At 44.3% G+C, this 22,863-nt stretch overlaps 1 protein-coding gene across 3 annotated transcripts in view; it reads left to right on the top strand.

Annotated features, from left to right (window-relative positions):
• Positions 1 to 22,863, top strand: part of LOC138247175 (killer cell lectin-like receptor subfamily B member 1B allele A) — a 221,326-nt gene that overhangs the window by 46,102 nt on the left and 152,361 nt on the right. For all 3 annotated transcript variants that reach the window (XM_069201920.1, XM_069201919.1, XM_069201918.1), the window contains one exon: positions 6,799 to 6,855. In XM_069201920.1, the coding sequence (XP_069058021.1) occupies positions 6,799 to 6,855 (57 nt within the window). The remainder of the gene's footprint in view (positions 1 to 6,798; positions 6,856 to 22,863) is intronic.

Here is a 22,863-nt window from a genome sequence, read left to right as displayed (position 1 = left end):
AGCGATTAGATGCGCCCTTGGGTGTGACGTGAACCCTGCCCCTGCATGAATGCTAAGCAGGGTGCGTGGCAGGACTCGCAACAAAAGAAATTAAAAAATGTCCGGCATCATCAAAATTAAAAATAAAACACACATACACTTCTCCAACACATAGAAGCGTTTTATCTTGGTAAATGGGATTATATCACTGCATTGAGATGTATTTAGTGAAAGTGAGGATTTTTAAGCTTGGACTGAGAAATATTGCTGGCCTTGCCCTGGTGATAATGGTATTAGTGAACTAAGAGCAGGGCCACCGGAATTATGTGGCAAGAAAGTACCAAATTAGGTGACTGGGTTTATAACTATGCAGCAAGAAAAGGCAGCATATAATGGATATGACCTCGCATTCAAATATCTTGTTTACCAAGACCCCATGGTTTTACCTCAGGGCAGACATAACTTTGTCATTGCTTCTAAGGCTAAATAGGAGTCAAGTAGCATGATTCTATCCCTTTGGATTTGGCAAGTGTCTTCTCAGCTTTTCTGCATATGTTACTTAGGGCCATATGTACGAACACATTTTCCCATAGACACAGAATGGGTAAAACCCTTTGCTACATCTGGCCCTTAATTCTTTTTAAGCTGTAAGTCTCTGGTATTACTTTAGCGTTAGTCTGCAAGTCACACACCACCTCCCCCAACCTACCTATTCCTCATTGCTACATTTCCTTTACATTTAGCTGTAAACTGTATAAAGTCTACCAGGCCTTTTTTGCTCTGTTGCTTTACAGACTGGCCCCACTATAGCTTGGGCAGTCTTTTTGTCCCAGGTGTCAAACTGCTTTCCCTTTAAGCCATCCATTATATATATATATCTTTAAGTTATTTCAGTTATTTGCATCTTTTAAAATGGAGTTTGAAAGTAATTGCCAAGTTTAAGGATTCTGTGAGTCGATGTGGGCCAACCTACGGTGCTTCTGCTTGGCAAGATATTAGCCCCCCCACCTGTGTATGACATTTGTGTTGTCTATTCTTTCTATGTTCTGTTTGCTGCAGTTCTTGCAGGTCAATCACCCCATCTAGCATATATCTGTTTGTGTGGATCCCCCATGCCTGCTCAAACCCAAATGCCTTATTTTGAACTTCAGTAGCATAAAGGGGAAGGCGGGGGGGATTGGGGAGTCACTTGGAGTCTCACTATGTAGTTCTGGGTCAATCTGACCTGGAATTTGAATCATGCCCTACTCTGGAAAAAATTAAGAACACTGTAGCAATCATATTAGTATTGAAGAGACTTAGGCCAAGTCAGTTTGATTAAAGTTATGTATTTCCACAGGATACAACTGTAAAAAATATATACACTTTTTCCTAGTATTATTGTATATTTAGCCATTTTAGTGATATGCACACCAGGTACGTAGTTTCTTGCAAAGCGGCTTCAACAATTTCAGAACATTAGTATTCAGTTGATGTCCCTTCCTACGATGTCACAAATTCCAGGACGTTAATGTTCAATTGATGTCCCTTCTTATGATGTCACTTGTGGTGATGTCATATCTTACATGGGTCTTGCATGTTTCTATTCTGCCCGGGGTCCCACAAACCCTAGGACCGGCCCTGGGTGCATCTAAAGGACTGGACTAGCTATTCCTGTGAGCTGCCCTAAGCATTTTTCTGTTAAGAGAGATTGAATCGGGAGAGGAAATAGTCATCTTGGTGGCCTCCCTTGTTGAAGAAATATACGAGTAGGAGAATCTTCAACTGGTGCTTGAGATTGAGCCTTCCAAATAGGAAGGGAAGTGCTAGGTACAACAATACAGCTGAGTACCAAGGTTAGTGAGCCTAGCATTGATGTTGGAGTTCTAAAGATGAGTAGCGCAGGCTTACTGTAGCACTAGCCTTGCTAGCCAGTGAGGCAGTGGTTCTGATGCCTGCCAGCTTTCAGAGTGGTCGGGTGCAGAAGGGCTTGCCCACTGCAAGTCATCAGTCTTAAATAGGTGTCTCCAGCTAGGAGCAAATGCCTGGACCGCTAACTGCCCAAGATGGCCTTGAGAAGTGTCAACCAGGAAGTGAGGCAGCTGTATGGACCCTCTCCGCAACAATCAGCGGTGCCATGGCAGACCAGAGAGCGTGTAAGTAGTTATGAGCACATTAAAACTCCCCTTGAGGAAAACGACACAAAGCTAAACAAGTGCCCAAAGTATAACACAGTAATAAACAGTTAAAAATGTGGTGTGCAGTGCACACATTCAACTTGGGGGTAATTTGGAGAAATGAAAACTGCCCCATGATGCAAAGGAGAGCTAGTTGGGTTGAGAAAAAGCAACTTTCCGGTGCAAAATACCTTTGGTTCTGGAAAGGAAATACCCTAGTGACACTGCATAGCTTTCTATCACTTTTTGCCGGCACAAAGCTTCAATAAATCCGGACCTACTGTTTCCAGATGTGAGACGAGAAGAAAAATCCTAACATTTGTGTTTTTCCTAGGACTTCCAACTACTCATATATAATTTGCAATGAGGGACAGACAAACTTCATGGCTTACAAATTACATTTGTATTCAACAACAGAGTAACAATTCTCTCTGAGTGAGAAACTTCTCACGGTTGTGCAGATGGCAATATCGAAGGAGCGTCCTCTTGCTCAGGGTAAGCAGATTATAATAGCTTCTCCTGTACCCACATTCAAAATTAGAAGCTGCTATCAAAGCAAGTAACCTGAATCTGTGTACATCACATTATCGCTAGTTGCAAAGAGCCTCAACTCAGACTTTGAGTGAGGCAAAATTCGAGTATGATCATACACTCAGAACAAAGGGATTATTACAATATTAATAGGTAATACCACAACGGTATTTGTGTGATTTCTAGTTGACAGTGTGCTTTTAGTTTACACTATTTATTCATAAATTCAGAAAGTGTGATATTTAGAAAAAAGCATAGTTTTTTTGAGTGAATATAGAAGTAAATTCACACACTTTCATTTTCATCTTATATCATAAATGACAAGTGATTTTTTTCTCAAACCAAAGCTGAAAAATAAAATGTGTTGGAAGGTGGGTCGTTAGTTGGGTGGCCTGCACAAGTAATGGGGCCGCACATGACCACCACTGGGAACCAAACACCCCATTGTAGCACTTGATTCTCATAGAGTAGCGTTGCAGAGCAGTCCAAGGCTTACTCGAGGGAGGTGGGTTGGGCTAGTAATCCCTATTCACAAGCACTGAAGCATGATACTCAATAAATGATTGTCCAGTCTTTGCTTTTTCTTTTGATAAAGTAAAAGTACATTTATTACACACACACTACTCGGTACTATGCAACAATTTACAAATATACACAAATTGATGGAATTACTCTTGGATGACATTGTGTAATCTCTCATGTGTCCCCCAAGGGGAAATATAATCCAACAACCTACATGGCAAGACAATCCCTGGTATCCCAATGAAACACTTGACTGTAATGTAGAGTGAGAGCACCAAAATCTGGCAAATAAGTACATCTACTGTGCAAGAAAGTGGTTATCAGTCTCATTACGCAAATCAGCATTAACAAGAAATATATAGAGACAGGTTTAAATACTTTAAAAAGTAAAGATTACTTTTGGATTACTTTTTGGTTACCCTGAGTTTAGCTGGTGGAATACCATTTTACACCCCTAGAGGATGCAGTCATAAAAGCAGCCAGCCCGGGGTCTCCTACTCTTGCGGCGCCACAGCAGCCTTTCCTTAGCAAGGCAGCACCAGTGGTCAAACGCGTTGGCCATTTTACCATAAGTTCACTGTGGGGGATTCCCTGACTAGGAGGCTCCCTAACAGTAAAATGTCAAAAACCAAGTGGTCAAAAAGCGAAAAATCAGGGCGAACCATTTGGTCAGAACCGTCCTCTCACAGTATGTGAAGCACATTCACAGTTGTCTTGAGGAGAGAGATGCTTAGGATTTTGTAGAAGATCACAGAAACTGCATGAAGACTGTTCTCTGTCTCACCTCTTTGGCAACACAACATAAATCTCACCCTTTCATCGAAAGGCAGGATGAGGGAAAGGCAGGATGCGGACTGGAAAAAACAGAATGCTGTTTACATACCCCTTGGAGCAATCTTGAAAGCTCTTATTTAAGGGAAAATTTTGGGTAGTGATGTAATCATTAGCAGAGACTGAAAGAATGGAATCCATTGCATACTAGTATTTCTCTATGGTCCATTCATATTATTCAACATAATTATTATATCTGCAAGTACACTATCCTGCATTAAAATTGAGCTTCTAAACTTTAGTAACACCTTTGAATCAATGGAGTGGGTTTGTTGAGTGTGCACACCTTTTGGGAACAGAGTAACAGCAGCTCACTAAGAAGTTTAAGTTATATTACTGACAGTTTCTGGTAGGATTTGATTAATTATCCAATAAACATGGCCTTTGGGTATGTTGAGGGAAATATTTGGATCACAGCCTGTCTGCTCCTTACACCCGAGCTGGTAAGTTGACTAATGTCTATGCTTTCCTCGGGGCCACAAAGGATTTGCCGGGTTGTGTTCACAAGAAAACATATCAGGTGAAGGGTTAGGTCAAAGCTCAGGCCCAGTGACCATTGCATGCTGTGCATGGCCAAAGGCTGTGTGCAGTGGAATGAGGAGCACAAGTAATTAAACACAGGGTATGGGTTTTGGTCACCCGTACCATGCACAGCCCCTGAAATGCACTACTGGGAAGGGCACATGGAAGGTTGGGTGTGTAGGAGGGTGGGATCGGGCCCTGCGAGCAGCCCCTACTGCAAAAGTCTAAATGCAGCTGTCTGATGCAGTTTGGACCCACAGAAGGTTAAATGCACAGAAGTGGGGTAGGTTGCAAAGAAGGTGATATGGGGTTACTGAAAACCCTTTATTCCGAGTAACTTACAGCTTCTTCTACTCATTTAGTATTTGCTTGAAAAAAAAATCAAAAATGTTCCTATAGCACTTTCGATAAAGAAAAGTATGGCTACAAAATCAAGCCAAACTGCCTTGCAACTTGGAGTTATGTTAGCTACATAGATACAAATTCAGTTCCTACCATGAAAAGTATAACTAGCCTGCCGAATGAACTAGTCATGACTTCACACAAGATATGATAGATGTCCAAAGATATGACATTGGCATCACTGGCAGTAATGCTTATTTGATTAACATTGACATTTTTGATGACTTCACTGTGGAAACAGTATCATTTTTTGTTTGGATATGTGTTTTATCAAATGATGATTTATTGAAAATCATAATTTTTCAGTAAAAGGTTTTGGGTTGTTTTATTAATTTCCCACATCCAGCTTCATGTGATCAACCTTTTGTTCCTTCATCCCCACGTTCAGCTTTACAAGCAAAAGAAAGCGTATCTACTTGAAGTTATCTAAGTTAATATAAATATGTATATATTTATTATACAGTTTGCAATAGCAAGGTGGAATGGTCACAGTGGTCACTTCACAGTAAATTGAATATATGTCTCACTAACAAATTTAGTACCATTGTGTGTCTTAGGTCTTAGACCATGCTCAGCGGGGACTGATAAAGAATGTATGGACATTAAGAGTTATTCTAGGCCTGTTAGGCAGGGCTAAAGTTCACCCTAGTGGATTGTGAGGGAGGTGATATGTGCAAAGGTTCTCAGGGCAGGCCATGTTTCAAGTCTACTGGCCTTAACCAAAGATTGAGTACAGTGGATAATGGGGAAAGGGATGCTTTACAGAGATCGGTCAAAGTCCCACCCTACTGACCATAGTCTACTGGCATAACCAAGATTAAGCCCAGTTTGCTTTGGGGCCATGACCTGTGGGCTGCAGCTAATGGATCCAGCACTGGCCTAAAACCAGGTCCTGTGCCAATAATCTACCTAGAATAGCCAAAGGTGAAGCACATTTGATGCTTCCGTACGGCAATGCCAGACATGTCATTGATGATGGCAATGGTACCATGTTGTTAAGTTACCGGTGTTATAATTTACAAATCTGTGATATCATGAGTGTGGTCAGAAGCAGGGCACTGGTGAAGTAATGGTCAGGGAGGCTACAAAAGCTAGCAGATATCTTTTTTGATATTTTAGACCATAACCAGAATGCTTCTCTAACTAAATATCTTTAGGGAAATTTGCAATTATTTGTTGGAAAAACATCTTTACATGTTTTTTTAATCTCAGTAAATACCACAACTTCCCCTTAATAAAGTTTATGAAATCATTTAATTGTTTTTATTGATATTGGTTGTATATTGTATGTGACTGATATGCACCAGCCTTTATCTTTGGTTTTCACAGTGCCTGGCCTTTTCTGAATTCAGTGGATTAAATTTGGAGTTCACCTCTCTTTATAGCCAAGGGGCATTTTCAGCAATTCCTAAGACCACTAGACATGGACATGGCATGGGCAGCTACAGGTATGGGGATCTGGAGGCACTGAGACCAGGCTCATGGCATGCTCAGACGTTAGGACTTGCACAGAGTACATTTATTGCGGTGCCTTTTGACAACGCTTTGCAGGTTCTTTAGTTTCCTAATACATCATGAGAAAACCAAAATATTAAAGTGATACTGGTGTTATGAATTTCATCAGGATATGCAGTCGATGACAGTGGTCCTTTGAGGATGATAAATTGACAAATGTAAACTATCAGGTTGTGCTGGCTCAGTTGCTTCATAAACACTGTGTTGTTGCTAAAGGTAAATTTTGTTCATTACATTCTCTTAAAAATTTCAGACTTGTATTTACTGGATTGCCAGATGGATAATTATTTACTCCCTAATCAATCTCTTCGCTTCTAACCCCAGACTTCAATTTTATCAGTCTTTAGGTTAAATCAGAAGATCACTGGACATGAATGCAATTTGAACAACAAATCAGGTAAGCTGGGCAGTAAGTTTTAGCTTTTAATGCCAGAATTTATTTTTCCAGCTAATTGAGTTATCATTGTTGATTCCTTTTTTAATTGTTACAGCACGGTCAATAATTAGAGTCAGATCTTTGATGCATGTATTATCAGGACATGGAAATTCTGCTAATTCGCACAAAGTGTATTTCCAAACTTAGTCAAGAGAAATTAAAATGTATAATATCCACAACTGCTCTTTTTTCAAAGATCCGTGTGCCTGGGTCAAAGCTCGCTTTAGAATTGGTATCCTGGTTAGACATGTACTTCTGTAAACTAGAATTTAAGTAATAAGACATAGAGAAGGGCATTATTCCACATCAGGTAGGGGACAGCACCAAGGGGGTCATTTTGACCTTGGCGGACGGCGGAGGCCGTCCGGCAAGGTACCGCCGCTGAATGACCGCACCGCGGTCAACATACCGCGGCGGCCATTCAGACATTTCCTCTGGGCCGGCGGGCGCTCTCCAAAAGAGCGCCCGCCGGCCCAGAGGAAATGCCCCTGCAACAAGGACGCCGGCTCAGAATTGAGCCGGCGTAGTTGCAGGGGTGCGACGGGTGCAGTTGCACCCGTCGCGTATTTCAGTGTCTGCTTAGCAGACACTGAAATACTTTGCGGGGCCCTCTTACGGGGGCCCCGCGGCACCCCCTACCGCCATCCTGTTCCTGGCGGGAGACCCACCAGGAACAGGATGGCGGTAGGGGGTGTCAGAATCCCCATGGCTGCGGAGCGCGCTCCGCAGCCATGGAGGATTCACAAGGGCAGTGGTAAACCGGCGGGAGACCGCCGGTTTACCCTTTCTGGCCGCGGCTGAACCGCCGCGGTCAGAATGCCCTCGGGAGCACCGCCAGCCTGTTGGCGGTGCTCCCGTGGTCGGTGACCCTGGCGGTCACCGGCCGCCAGGGTCAGAATGACCCCCCAAGTGCCATAGTTGTCCCTTTCCAACCATCAACACTGCACACCATATACCACCATTAAAGCAAGTTATTTGTTGTGGGTAGAGCAAAAGCTGCTAAGACAATCACAGCGTGTACATGCATTGTCGTGCATATTTATCTCTTCTTCAGCATTGCTCGAGGTGATAAGCGCACAGTCAGCTCTTGTTTGATTAATCATTGTTTGGCCCAATCAATGTAAGCCGGTTGCAGAGCAAAGGTGACAGTGGTTGTCATTGAAATCAGTCCTTGGCCCAGCTTGTTACAATTTTTGCTATATTTAGGATGTCATGGGAATTTTCATTCCTGTCTGAACAAGACTGTGCTGCAAGATCCTGGAAACATTATAGTGGCTTACGAGAGACAGACAACCAGCCCTCTGAGCGGCATAACGCACTCAGAAAGCCAGCTTTGTAGGTGTGTGTTACATTGGGGAAAAATGTTCAGGGGTGGATTTTTATCTGTAATCTAGAACCAGATCTTCTGCTGTCTGAGGTAAGGGTGGCCGAGAGCCACACTGTCACCTCACACTGGAATATGTGGTGAGCAAGTGCCCTCGAGAAGCACCCACCTTCTCAGGAGGGAAAAGCAAAGGTGTAAAAAACCTCTTGCATGATGAAGTCTTCATAGGGTTCGAGAAAACCAGGATTTATGAATCCAGATGAGGAAGTCCCAAGAGCAAAAGTCAGGGTCACAAAATCAAGGGATAGAGGAAACAAGTTAAACACAACTTTGTTTTGACACACTCTCTAAAGAGGCTGAGGCTTTTAAGTAGTAAAATAACAGAAAAAGTAAATGACAATAACACCATATGACAGCGAACAATATTAGAGTGGGAAAGTCCGGAAGAAACCAAGGGAGGAACAGCCATGATGGAAAGGAAAGGAGAACGTAAATGTGGACATGATTTGGAGATGCCTTAAAAGGCAGCTGCAAATTCTGAGGTAGGTAATTGCCATTTTGGAGATAAAGAGAGAAAGAGCATCACTCAGTATAATGAGAGGGCACAGGCCCAGGTCAAAAGTCTCTATCAGCCCATAACTATGTGCTTTTTACAGGGTCTATAGAGCACCCAATACCACCGGACCCCACAAAGTACTGTGGTTTTTGCGCACCCAGGTGGCCATAAAGGTGTGTCTCCAAAGGCCAGAGAAACTGATTAATCAGTCTTAGAGCATGGACCGAAGAGTCAGGAGTCTAAGAACACTAACTAGCGGAGTGGCCTAAAATGGCTGTCAAATTTTGATTCGCAATTAATCCATCATCCATGGAGATAAGGCTGAGACAACCCAGAGATTCGGCTCCCAGGGTCCCCTGCCCATCCGGTTGCCATTAGTTGAGGGAAGGGTGTGAATGCAGCACCCATACCACCTCAGAATCTGTGAGGACTAGAAAGGAGATGAGACAGCCATGACTGGGGAAGGGTGAGAGCCAAAAGTAGAGGCGTGGTTCAGGAATCTTTGCAGACAGAAGGAACACCCATCTCCACTTCCTCCCATCAGAGAGACTAAGCTGAGCTGAAGGGTGAAAAGCGACCATCGGGGAGTGAACGTGCTGGGTTGACTTCTGTAACCTCGGCAGCCCAGTCCCATCCGAAAGGAGTTGGAAGTCTGAATCCACTTGGTTCTGTCCCACCCCACTGACTATACCGAGTGGGCCAGAAGGCCCGGAACAGGGAGAACTAGCCCAGACCTTAACAGGAGCCCAGACCACATGAGAGAACCTGGTTCCAGAGGTCGACAGAACAGGCCAGTGATTGGGAATAGTAGAGGCCCAACACAAGGAGTTGGTGTAACCGACCGAGGGGACGACACACACAGAAGACCACAAGCTCGAGAACCCAAGGAAGCAGCGGCTCACCTGACCCTCGAGTAACACAGAGGTCAGGTAGGTGAATCAGGGACCGCCGAAGTGAAAAGGAGACCAGATGGGGTAAACCCAAGTGGCCTGAAAGACTTCCAAACCCCCTTGGAGAGTGGTTTTGGCAAACTCTTAATAGAACTGCCACAGGGGCAGCCCAGTGTATGAAGAGGACTTGGAAAGATGAGAGGATGTGGGTGTGACCCTTATACAACCCTGGTGTGTGGCACCAGCCCTCCAAGGAACTGGGCCACTAGGGACGCATGGGACACCATACTCCAGAGTGAGAGATTGAGGTGACCATCAAAACTTCGCAGAGGAGGTGCACTACGATCCACAGGGCCTCCCAGCAGCCTAAATATTTAGGTGAATTCATCTCTGAAACAGTGGAGCCCCTTGTAGCAATGATGAAAGGAGTGGCGGCCAAGCCCTCACAGGAGCCACTGGACAAATACACCAAACAGATGTCCCCAATAGGACACCATTAGTGGGAGGAGTGATAGATAGCCAATCCCTACAACAGGACGTCCACCCATCTGGAGCCATCCTGCAGGCCATTAAAGAGATCAGGACAGCCTCATAAAATTGCATTTATAGTGTGGGGATGGAAGTCTCCCGGTTACGCCATGACGTCTTGAAGATGGCAGGCCGCATGACAAAGGTGGAAACCCAAATCTCCTCAGCAGAAGATGAGTGCAGATCCCTCAAAAAAGACTTTGTGAAACTATGCTGGATGGCACTGCAATTGGAGAAGCATGTGGGGGACGTTGAGGGTCGATCACAGCAAAAACAATTATGACTGGTGGAGATCCCTGAGGATCCGGAAGGTGCAAATCCAGAACAGTACTTCTCTGAAGGTTTTGCTCCTGGAAACCAGAAGGAGTTCTTTCTCCCTGCTTTGCCCTCAAAAAGGCAAATAGACCCTTGGCTCTTTGGCCACCTCTGAGTACCCTCAAACTGATGATTTTGTGCCTTCTTAACTATGTTGACAGGGATGCTATACTTGTGGAGACCAGAAATCAATAGACAATGCTGCTAGAATTTAGTAAGGTGATGCTTTATCCAGATTACCTACAGCAGGTGCAGCAACAAAGATGGGCCTTCATGGAGGTGAAGAAGGAATTAAAAGTGATGGAAATGAAGTACATGCAGCTATTACCAGCCCAACTAAAAATAATCTGCGAGTGCAAAACATACTTTTTCAATGACCCAGAGGAAACATGGCGATGGGCCACAAAGAGACCAAAGCTGAAACCTACAGCCAACATGAATGTACCCAAAAATGTAACACCTGGCAGACAGTCATACCACCAAGGGCTAAATGTCTTGAGAGATGAGCAAAGACAGCAACTACACCTTATAAACAAAGCAGGGAGAGGAACTGGGCTTTTCTCCATCGGGGAGGAGAGCAACATACTGGAGAAAATGTGTTTATTGGACAGGGAGAGATGTTTTCCTGAACCCTATGCCAGCCCCTGTCACACATCAGACCTGGAAAATGACTGCATCGATCAGCAAGAATTTTAACAGACATGATAATGTTGGAGAAGATGGGGAGGTGTGATGGATAGCAGGGTGCCGCATTCACAAACATTGATTGAACTGACTAGCAAGATAAGGGAGAAGATCCTCTAAAAGTTGCATTTAGCAGATTAAAGTCATTTGTTGGGTAACCCTTCACAAACATTGGTTCCCTTACGTATTGTTGGGGTATGCTGTGATAGGTGATAGACACTTCTACTGCAAGAGTGTGGGGAGGATGGTGTTTGACTTCAGGTTACCTTTCACCCCAATACGTGAGACAGTTCTTGTATGTTCCAGTTGTTCTGGTTGTTGTTATATTTGAAATTCGAAACCTCCATGGAAACATCCCCCAAAGTAGCAGATAAAATGAGTGGCACAGCAGTCCTGGTCTTGGCTAAGGCAGAGGCATTCCCCAGACCCCTCTGTGTCAGGAAGACAGAACATGGCTGACGAGTAGCCACAACAGATACAGAAACTCATGTGAGGTAGGGAAGCATTGCCAGACTCCACGCTCCTGCATTCCCTCCATAGATGGATAACGAGGCCCATCTGATGATCCTATCATGGAAAGTCAGTGAGTTGTTGAACAAAATTGAAAGAGGGGTGGTTGCACAATATAACGAGTGACAAAATCCAGACATGGTGTTATTTCAAGAGACTCACCTGGCCTGGTACCATTGCCCCTGCCTTAACAGTAAACAATACACTCTATTGGCCCACGCTAGATATATCAAAGGATCAAGAGGGATTGCAGTCCTTGCCAAAACAAATCCCACATTCCAGGTAGTACGGACATGTAATGACCAAATGGGCAGATTTGTCAGTGTGTTGGGAACTAGAGCCAGAAAAGCAATAATGGTGATTAGCGTCTACTCCCCACCACCCTCCTTCGGTTCCATAGGCAAGTGTTTAAGGCAGTGATCTCTAGCTGCCTGAAAGTTGTCACAGATATACACAAAATGGGTGAGAGTTTTAATGATGTTATACACCTCAATGGACAGGCACCCCACACCCCTGACACCCAAGCAGAAACTGTACCTAATTTCACAATAAGCATTAACACTGAGGGCCTCATTTACAAACCCTCTGCGTCAAAGCTGCGTATTCTTTTTTTAATGCAGCGGTGGAGCTAGCAGTGTACTACACTTCTCCATATTTAGAAACCGACGCATTGGGCCTAATGCACCAGTTTGTAAAGCCATGAGTCACATTACACGTGCTCCAGGTATAATGTATTCAGAGTAGGCGTTCCCATGGGAAAAGCCACACTGAACTGACGCAGTGGAATTTACAACATTTTGTTGTGTCATTCTGTGACTTTACTGCATCAAACGTTCACCGCCTGCTCAGAGCCAGCATAAAATTATTGCAGGGTTTTTCCCTAGGGAGGACTCCTCGCATTGATGGAGTTGCGTCAGTTTAATGAAACCACTCCAGCAATGCGTGAGTTAAGCACTAACAGATGTGTCAGAATTTCTGATGCATCTGTGAAAACGTGCGCCATGGAGTTCTGTATTGTAAATACAGTGCATCCATGGTGTTGTTAGGGGATGTTAGGGAAGCACAAAAAATTTGATGCATCAATGCCGATATATTCTTGTTAAATGAGGCCCTGAGTCTCCTAGACATATGGAAATACAGGCACCCTGCAGAGAGGTCATACTAATTTTTCTTAAGAGCTCATAGATCTATTTCCCAATTAGATTATGTGTTTTCACCAATGATAGATTGTCCAGGTAACACAGCAGTGGAATACCTACCCAGAAATATATCAGAACACGCCCCATTAAACTGAAAAAAGGGGAGGGGCACACAGTGAGGTAGCTCTGTATTGACTCCAAGTTGTACTTTCAAGAAAATAAGGACTTTGTGAGCTCCCCTGACATATTCTGGGAAGCCTTTAAAATGGTGCTTCTAGACAAAGCACAGAACATTGTTTCTCACAAAAAACAACACAGAAAGCCCAACATGCTAACACTGAAACACCACATATGAGCCACTGGGACAGCCTATGCTAAGACAGGGGAGTGAGCACCGCTGAACTGTTTGGAGGTGAATCCCACACCCTGACCCATGAGTTAGTTCAACATTTCATACCAACCCAAAGAAAATTATGAGGTGGATGACAAGGCAGGATGGCTGCTGGCTTGGCTTAGTAGATGTGAGTCAGCGGCCAGATGGGTGGGAGAATTGGAGACACAAGACAGATCTCAGATTATAACAAATGAGAGCATAGCAGACCGATTCGCACATTACTACCAAGAGCTCTGTAGGCAGCGGGCCCGAACCTCTGAGGCAGATTTCAGAACCTTCCTAGAATAAGTGCTCCTCCCACAGCTATACTCTGTAGATAGGATAACACTGGATCAGGCCTTCTTCCTGGAAGATTAACAGAGGGAGTATGTCCGATGCAGCCAGGTAAAAAGCTGGAACTCAATGGCATCCTGGTGGAATTTTATAAGACCTTTTGGATACTGGGCCCCCACATCCTCTCCATGTTCTCAAAGGCCCTAGAGAAATTGGAAACTTCCCCCAGACATGCATACAGCAACAATAGTGGTGGTAACCAAAACCAGGAGGCCCGATACCTGATGTCCTTCTTACAGACCAATATCCCTTCTGAATACAGAGGTGAAGATCTAGGACAAAGTACTGGTGCTTCAGCTAGTGAATATTATCCCTAAGATAGCACTCCGGGTTAGAAGGAGTTTTCACCTTATCGAGCCATGCAACAAAATCTGCACCATCTCTGCTGTTAGCTAGATTACCAATGGGATATGCAAATACCCCTGGTGATTGTATCCCTAGACGTGGAGAAGGTATTTGATTCTATACATTGATGTTGATGACAGCAATTTTTAGCACGCACATCTACTCCATGGAGTGTCCTGGAGTGAAGTGCAAAGGTCAGATAAGGTGAATGAAAAGTATTTAGTCCTGCACAAAGAGGCAGGTTTTAAGCTTAAACACTGTAATGTCACTCACTTTGCGCAGCTCAAGAGGTTGCTGATTTTCTGCTACTGAGTCCAGATAGGGGAAAGATGTTCCACCTGCTCTAGCACGCTGAATTTTGGGGATCACTGCCAAAGGTTTGTTAGCAGATCTCAACTTTCTGAATGGATTGTAAAATCCAAATCTGGCTCTGAGATAAGACGCCCCAGTTTGGTAAAAGGCTCCATGCACCAATATGAGAGCCTTATACCTAACTCTCTTCCTGTAAGGCCAGTGTAAGGCCCACAGATAGGGCGAGATCTGTGTTCTAGCTGGCATATTTAAGAGCAGATGGGCTGCTGCATTTTGGATCACTTAAAGCCAATCCAACAGATGTTCCAGTAGTTCAAAGTATAAAGAGTATTAATAATAGTAGACCCTGAGGCAAGCAGATTGGGAGGACTAGGATCTGCTGAAGAACCAGATTTAAGGGCTTTCAGAGCTATCAATGAACATTCCATCGAAATAGGCTCAACAATAGTCAGCTTAGCCTTGGAAAAAAATAACCATTTGGCTTGAAGTTTGTTCAGTAGCTCTTCATCCAAACTTGTGCAGGAAGACTGGCTCTCTTGGATGCTTAGAATCTTAGGCCCAGTTCCATGAGAAAGTATTGCAACAGGACTGATGCGCCACTTTTCTTAAGCCACCCTTGCTCCACCCAACGACACCATGGTTGCGCCATATTTACAATACAGTGCACCATGGTGCTTGTTTTTAAAACAACGTCATAATTTAGGAAGCTATTGTAGCTCTTTGCAGGATTAGCGGCATAAATTATGGTGCTAGTGCAGCAAGGCACTACGAAGGCCCATGGGTAGTATGGGCCAGTCACTTTAACACCTGCCCTGAGGAGGTGTTAAAAATGATGGAAAAAATGTTGCAGTGAATTCTTGTAAATTTCCCTGCGACAATTTTGTGACCAGGCAAGGTATATTTTCATTATGATCTGCCTTGAGAATCTGATTAACTAATGGTTTTACCAGACCAGGGGCGAAGGCTCCTCTTTTAGCAGGGTAATATTGGAGAACACTTGGTCAAGCACATCGCATCCGGCGGCTTATAGATTAAAACCACAGCCACTACTTGTTGATACGATAAGAAAATACAAAAGTTCATAGCTTCAGCCCCCATTAAGTCTTTAATCTCAAAGGATTGACAACTCCAGTTCTCCCTAAGAATCACGCAAAACCACTCCCCTTCCCCACCTGACAATTTTTCTTGTATATTTTGAAGCCATTGGGGATAGAAATGGCAATGGAAATATCTGAGATGTCAGAAAGCTTTGTTTGATTCAGTCACATAATAATAATCACCCATTATAGTAAATATTAGCATTAGCTTTAGAAAGGCAAAGGGCAACATGGCTGATGCTGGCTGCTTACAGGATGCTGACGGGTGCAGACAGGCTTGCCTTTGGTGCACCTTTGGCGTGGCGGTGGTGGATCTACGCAGCGTGTCTAGTTATGAGCATGCACCCTGGAAACAACCAGAGCCCGCACTGCTTTAAAATGGCTTTAAAATGGCTCCGCTAGTTGTCCCAAACAAATAAAAATGGCTTCCTTCCTTTCCCCAAAAGTTTTAGCTGCTCCCAATCTCCCAGCATTTTTCAAAGTGCCACAGTGAACAAATAACAAAATTCCATTTTAAAGCAACCAGGTTTTAAAAGGTTAAAAGTAATGTTAAAAAAGGAAACAGTTTGTGCATGTAACAACACGACCTACTGCTGTTGTGTCCGCTTAGCATGACTGGTTTTGATCATGAGCCCTGTGGTTATCTTTTTCATGCCCTGGCCAATACCGTATTTGGTTTGACCTTCTGTCAGGGGCCGCTGTTTTATTAGCTGGGGATCAGCAGAGAAGTGGTTGGTTTCCTGGAGGTTACTGGAGAACCGCAGAAGGTCAGTCAATATGCCGACAACCCATTATTGTACCTCACCAACCATTTTTTTATAATCCCAGCAGTCCTCCAGAACTTCAAGAGATAATGTGGGATAATAATTTTACTAGTATGTGTCGATATTATGCCAAATGAGGACATGTACCCAGAGATATTGATTCCACCCAAGATGGTGACCGCACCAGGGTTGGCTTCCGCTACCTTGGGTTAGAAGTAATACTATCCCAACATCGGTTTCTACAACAGAACTTTGAGTCAGTCCATCAGACCTTTCCTGCAGGATATAGTCCCTGGAGGAGACTGCCTCTCTCGATGATCACCCTGCCCAAAGTCTTGTATGTGGTTCTAAACGCCCTGTGGCCAATACTTGAAGAATTCTTTAATAAAATCAACAGCATGCTAAGGACCCTACCCTGGGACAGGGAACCCCACTGTGTTGCCCTTTGAACCTTGCAGAGAAACATTTCTAACCGTGGCATCTCAGTCCAGACATCAGGGCTCACTACTGACCCTCCCAACTCCAGGTGGTCAATGAATGGTGCTTTGCAGCCAAGTCAGACCCAGTGGCGTGACTGAAATACTCTGTCACAGACAAAAGTCCCACATGCATCACATCTATGGTAAATAATTCTGATCAAACTTGCTTAGACCCAATGGCGGCTCTCAACTATGGAAAGTGGTGGGGTGGGAAAATGGGTGAGTAAGTGCATGCATGCAAATATATTAACTCATTTGCTGACGTGCATTACATTTTCATTTTAATGTTCAAATGTTTAACTTTAAAATTTGAATGTAGTTCATGTCAGCGAATTACTGCACATTAAATAAATTCAAAACGTAAAATAAAATATTCACTTACCGTGCTGCATGTCCCTGTTTCTGTAATGGGGTTGTTCTTTCATCCAGTGCTGACCCCAGCCAACTCCCCTAACCAATCAAGGTGCTGCTCTCATGATGTTAACCAGCATGAGAGAAGATCCAGGATTGGATGGAGTGGGTTGCTCAATGCTCCCAAGAGCACTGGAGGCCTGTGCTTGCCTCCACCCAGCTGACTAAGAGTGCTGGGTTGGAGAGGTTTAAAGTGGGCATGTCTGGCATGCCTGTCGCAAGGCAGCCAGCCAAAGTGCCATACGCTTTTTACACTTAAGTGCACAGCCCCCCACTCCTCCCCGCTGCTGCTACTCAGCAGCAATGGCCCCACTCTGACACACAGCTCGGGACACAGGTTAGGGAAAAATAAAATGTTAATAAATTAACTTAGTTACTATTTCATCTCTGGACCATTTTACTAGTGGGGTGATGCACCTCTGCCCTAATGTAGGAGCCACTCCTGTTTAGACCCACTAAAAGTACCCTGGAGGCCAGGGATAAAGCTAAAAACATATTGTATCCTCCTTAGAAATAGGCCAGATAATCTCCGTTCACTATGGACTAACTGGGAAACAGGCCTGGGCCCAGTGAAGACATAGGGCTTGATTTAGATCTTGACAGTATTCCGCCAATCCGCCGCAGCACGGGCCCAAGAACTCCGTCAAGTTGATGGTGCTGTGACCACCGTATTTAGATGTACTGCTGCTGAGCCATGGACCGCCACACCGGAGTGCTCTTCCTAGTTGTCAGGCTGGGGTGTTGCCTCTGACAAGACCGAGATGTTACAGTTCTACAGGCTGTGTATATCAGCAGATTGGTGAAGAGGAAGACCGTTGTGGGACCCAATCGACATTGTATAACGACAGTGGCTATGGAATAGATGTAAGTCACACTCACATATTTTATCTTGGCCATATGTGTCCACCTGCACAACACACTACACAATACACTACATACACATTATTATCCATTGCCATTCCACCACAACACAACACAACACAAACATGACGAAAACACACATTGCCATACATCCATGACACAACATACGCACACTATTGACACTGTACACAGACACAACACAACCAATACAACCAGCACACCTAGACACTCATCTACACAAACCCACTCACAAAGGCACTACTACCCACATAACAACAATAACCACCACACAACAACACTCACCTCAATGTTGCTCACAGCAGCACAACAGACAACCAAACATACACAACAAAAATCAGACCCCTATGCAAGTGGCACACTTTCTAACACAACCATATCACTCACTCTAACTCCCTCCACCTGAACCAGCCAATCCAATCTCATACACACATAAAAGTACTGACTCACATACACAACTAACTGCACAGCATTACAGGTACAGGTCCCCTTGCAATGTGTGCACATGGACATAGTTGACAAGTGTGATTGTAACATTATTGTGGTGCCAACATTCATTTGGCAATGAATACTGACACCAAAATGGCATTTGGTTATGTGTGCCCCTATCCTTGTCTCACACAATTGTTTTCCCGACATATACATGTCAAAGTAATTTTTTTAAATTACTGTGACGTACATGACGGCAGTGGTCCCGAGCTTATATACAGTGACAACACAATGCATCCTGGCAACACGGATCCCCTTCAAGTCCTGTGATGGGGGAAAGTAGTGCTTTCTCCATGGTCCAGCGGCAGCAGCCACGGAGGATCTTGTCTACTCCTATGTAGTCGAAAACAGAAGTGGAAGCGAGCAAAAAGGTACGTTTTTACCTCATTTCCCCTCCAATCCGCCAACTCTGGTGTGGAGGTCGGACCGTCACAGTTGGCTTGGCGGTAAGGCACATTGAAACCTACTTGGTAGCCACTATTTTCAATGGTGATGTAGACGCGGGAGGAAATTCCTGGTAGTGTCGGCGGGACTCGGGCGGTTTATCACCCATGTGACCACCAACATCTAAATCGGCCCAGCAGACCCCCAAAGTTTTAATGAAAAAACAATGGCGGGACTATTCCCACCAGATCTAAATCAGGCCCATAGACTGAGAAACAGCATTGATGTACCCCCAAGAGGTGGTGATAAAAACAAGCTTAAGGCTCATACAATTTAAATCTTCCACAGGATATGACATACTAGATTACGATTATTCACAGTGGTAAGGGTACAAGCCCCAACATTGACGGAGCAGAGATGTCTCGGGCTCCTTCATACATTCTATTTGGGCTTGTCTGCATATACAGTCATTCTCAAAAAAGGTAGTCACAGAACTAGCAAACATTCTGGAAGCTCACATCCTTCCACAACACAGGTTATAATTTTGGGAATACCAGGCTAATGAGATATATCCAGAAGGCAACTCATATTTTGCACTGTGGGGACAGTGGAGAACCTACCACAATTTAGATTGTGAAGTCACGCCCCTCCAGACTATTCCAGTACTAGGTAGACAAGGCTGGATGGCTGAGGAGAGCAGGATGCTATGGGATGGGAGGGGTAGTTTGAGGGGGTGGTCTGGCCACCTGGTCCAATAGCTTTAGTTGCAAGAGAAACACCCTGACAATGGACTATTCATTTGACCTCATATTTCATTCAAACATCTATCCTGACAGATAGAGGAGAAATCTGGCAAAAGGATCAGGTACAAAAGTCTTCAACTGGGAAACATGAAAGGTAAAGTACATTTTCTAAGATGTAGGAAGATACAGCCTATAGGCAACTGAGCTGATTAGTTTGGTTATAACAAAGGGCCCAAAAAGCTGAGAATGAAACTGGTCTGCCAACTTTCAAATGGACAAGAACCTGGAAGACAATCCAACCTTCACCCCACCTCAAAGTTGGGACAGGCCTTCTTCATTTGTCAGCCCTAACCTTCAAAGCTCTTTTATGATTGTAAATAATTAGAGCAAAAACTTTCCTTTCAGAGTCATGTTTCCCTAGAAAATCAGCAGCAGCAGGCACAAGAGAAGTATACAACAGAGAAGAGAAAAAGGAACGTGGACAGAAACTCAGAATGGAATACAAAGGGGAGACATTAGTAGCAGAGTGAACAGAGTTGTAATACAAGAAGTCTGCTAAAAATAGTTATTCTGCCCAGTTGTTTTGAGTGGCAGAAAAAACTCAGATATTGCTCTAGGCTCTGATTGACCCTTTCCATCTGACTGTTTGACTGTGGGTGGTGAATTGAGGGCAGAACTTGATGGCTACCAGGGTAGAAGCAGAACCTAGAAATGTTTTGAGAGCCCTTGTCAGGGATTATGGTGGCAAGGAGCCTAGGTAGGTGAAATATTTGTCAGAAATCCCCTAGCCATCATGCTGACAGTCAGATGCCTCCAGAATAGAAACTAGGGAGCCATCTTAGAAAACGTATCTACTGTGACCAAGTGGCAACTGGTGACTTTTCAAAGTAGTGTTGTGTAAACATTAGGGGGAAGGTTGACTTAGGAAGCATGCAAGTCCTGCTAATATTTGCATTATTCCAGGCTTGGATGAACCACCACAGTCCTATGGCAGTGAATGCATCTGAGCCCATTCAGCCATAGCACTGGTTTTACAGTGCACCTTAACACATGTGGGATGAAAGTATTAAAATATGTTGCCAGTGCATTTGAACTCACCAAGTACTAAGGCCTACACACTGCTCTGATAAAGGGCTGTAATCTACTCATGACTGGTCCCTGAATTCTGTCCTGCCAAGACACTTGAAACCAGAGACATTAAGCCATCCGTTGTTGACACCACCTCATTGCTCTAACGATGCATCTCAGTAGATCAAAAATAGGGTCAAGCACACAGCTAGACAAATGCACCGCATCAACTTTAGAATGAAGACCACACTCTACTGTTTTCACAAACTGTTTTTGCTCTGTCTGTTCTGTGGACACCACACTCCTCTTTTAACGCAAAGTAACACATTTAGGATTAGGGGTAGGAAACCTCACACTGCTCTTTCAGTACAAGTCATGACACCTTTACGGCTATAACCTAAATACTAGTTTATCACTGCACATGAACCCATGCAGGGTTGAGAATGGCACACCACTCCCCCATTGCACCTCCACCCATCAAGGACCAAGAGTTACAAATTCACACTTACTCATTCAGTTCTGGGCTCCCCAATTCAAGTCAGCTAGTTCTTCTCAGTTCTTCCAGGTTTGTGATGATGTTACACCTTAGTAATTCATGCCAATAAAGGATACTTCTACAATAGCCCAAAGAATTCAGGTCCCCCAGGACAACTTTTCAAAAATTAAACAATATCATTTGCTTTGGGGCATTAAGCATTGCCTTGTGCTTCTGTGAGACAGATAGACTGCCTGAGAGTTAACAGCCAGTGCATTACCAGGAAACTATAATCAAATCTCTGCTTTCCCACTGTAGCAAATTGTGAGATCGTATGCAAATAGGAACGGCTCCTCCGTTAGGGTGGAGGAGCATCACCCCCACCCCCTGCCAGCAGCAGAAGCTGCAAAACTTTCACAACGAGAGGATAATAAACATAGGTTATCATTGTGAAAGGGAGGGGCATCTGGGGTGAGGAGCCTCACTGCGCATGCATGTTTGGCCAGCCAACTCAGGCCAGCCAAACACACATGCGTGGTAGGCTCTCTTCAGCCCAGAAAAGGTAAGTGTTTTGGTTTTTTAAAATGTAATTTTATTACATTTTAGGTGCCCCCCGTGCCGCACTCACCCTGCTTCCGTGACTGTATGCAAATGACTTTATTTCACTGTGTCATATTTTAGTTTAGCATGATATCCGAGAACACCTTGAAGAAATTCAAAATGTGTACTCTGTAAACTTGCTCGTGCTTTAAAATAGGCGTTCAAGAAATAATCTGCTTTTAATCTGATAATTATGTTTTAAAAGGTGTTGCCAGACCTCTGGCTTAGCTCTCAGTTTGATTTTCTTAGCTTGCCCATATGTAATAATATAAATAGCCTCTCAGTTGGAGCCACTGCAGCACCTGTGCACCTGACATGCTGAAAAGCAAGGGAATAATAAGATTAATAAGTGCTTCCGATATAAATGGGACCCCACACTGTCTTAATGCAATATAAAGGTGCTCCTCCTGGGAACATTAAGTTATTTGGGTATCAGCAGCACGGCTCAGGAGGAGTGTCAAAAGTATTACTCTGGACACTACAGCCAATGAAAGGGCAAAAAGATTTTTGTGGGGAATTAAGAGAACAAGTGTGTGAGAGAAAACAAAATGAGAACTACAATATGGAAGGACTAATGCTTGCTCCAAGCCGGGGGTCATGCACAGCCTCATGCTGCAGGAAAGGGCATCAATTGAACATTAATGTCCTGGAATTCTTGAAGCAACTTTGCAAGAAACAAATTACTTAGTGTGGATATCACTAAAACGGCTAAAAATATAAATAACAATTCTAATAAAATAAGTATGTACATTTTAAATCTGTATTCTGTGGAATTCATTACAGACACTGGCAGCATCACCCAAACGAGGTGGGCCCTCCATCAATGAACTTTGGCATCTCCGTTGGACTGGAAGGCCCAGAGCAGCACTCCAGGGGTCCTGGCTGCCTTTTTACTGCACATTATCTGGGAAAGACATTGCGTTGAGAATCGCTCAGTGGCCATGACCCCAAATTCAGCCCCCTCCTTTGAAAGAGGGCTGCGCTCCTCTAACTGCAGCATCGGCCATGTGTGGAGACTGCAGGGGCCAGTGGCAATTCCACTAGCTGAAGTGAGCATGGTGGGGTCTGTGATCTGTGAGGGAAACCCCATCACAGGAGAGAATCAGCACTTCGGCCCCCGAGTTTGAGGTCCGGCAGACGGCAACTGCTGAGGTCGCATTGCGGATACCTGCACTTTGTGGGGCCTCGACCTCTGCCTAGACTGTGGCAGCTTCTTCCCAGCAAGACGGGCTGCCCTCTTTAACATACTT

Source organism: Pleurodeles waltl, chromosome 7 (assembly GCF_031143425.1).
Source record: "Pleurodeles waltl isolate 20211129_DDA chromosome 7, aPleWal1.hap1.20221129, whole genome shotgun sequence".
NCBI classification, from domain to species: domain Eukaryota; kingdom Metazoa; phylum Chordata; class Amphibia; order Caudata; family Salamandridae; genus Pleurodeles; species Pleurodeles waltl.
Note: the sequence above shows the minus strand (reverse complement) of the source record. Positions and strands in the feature narration are given on the sequence as shown.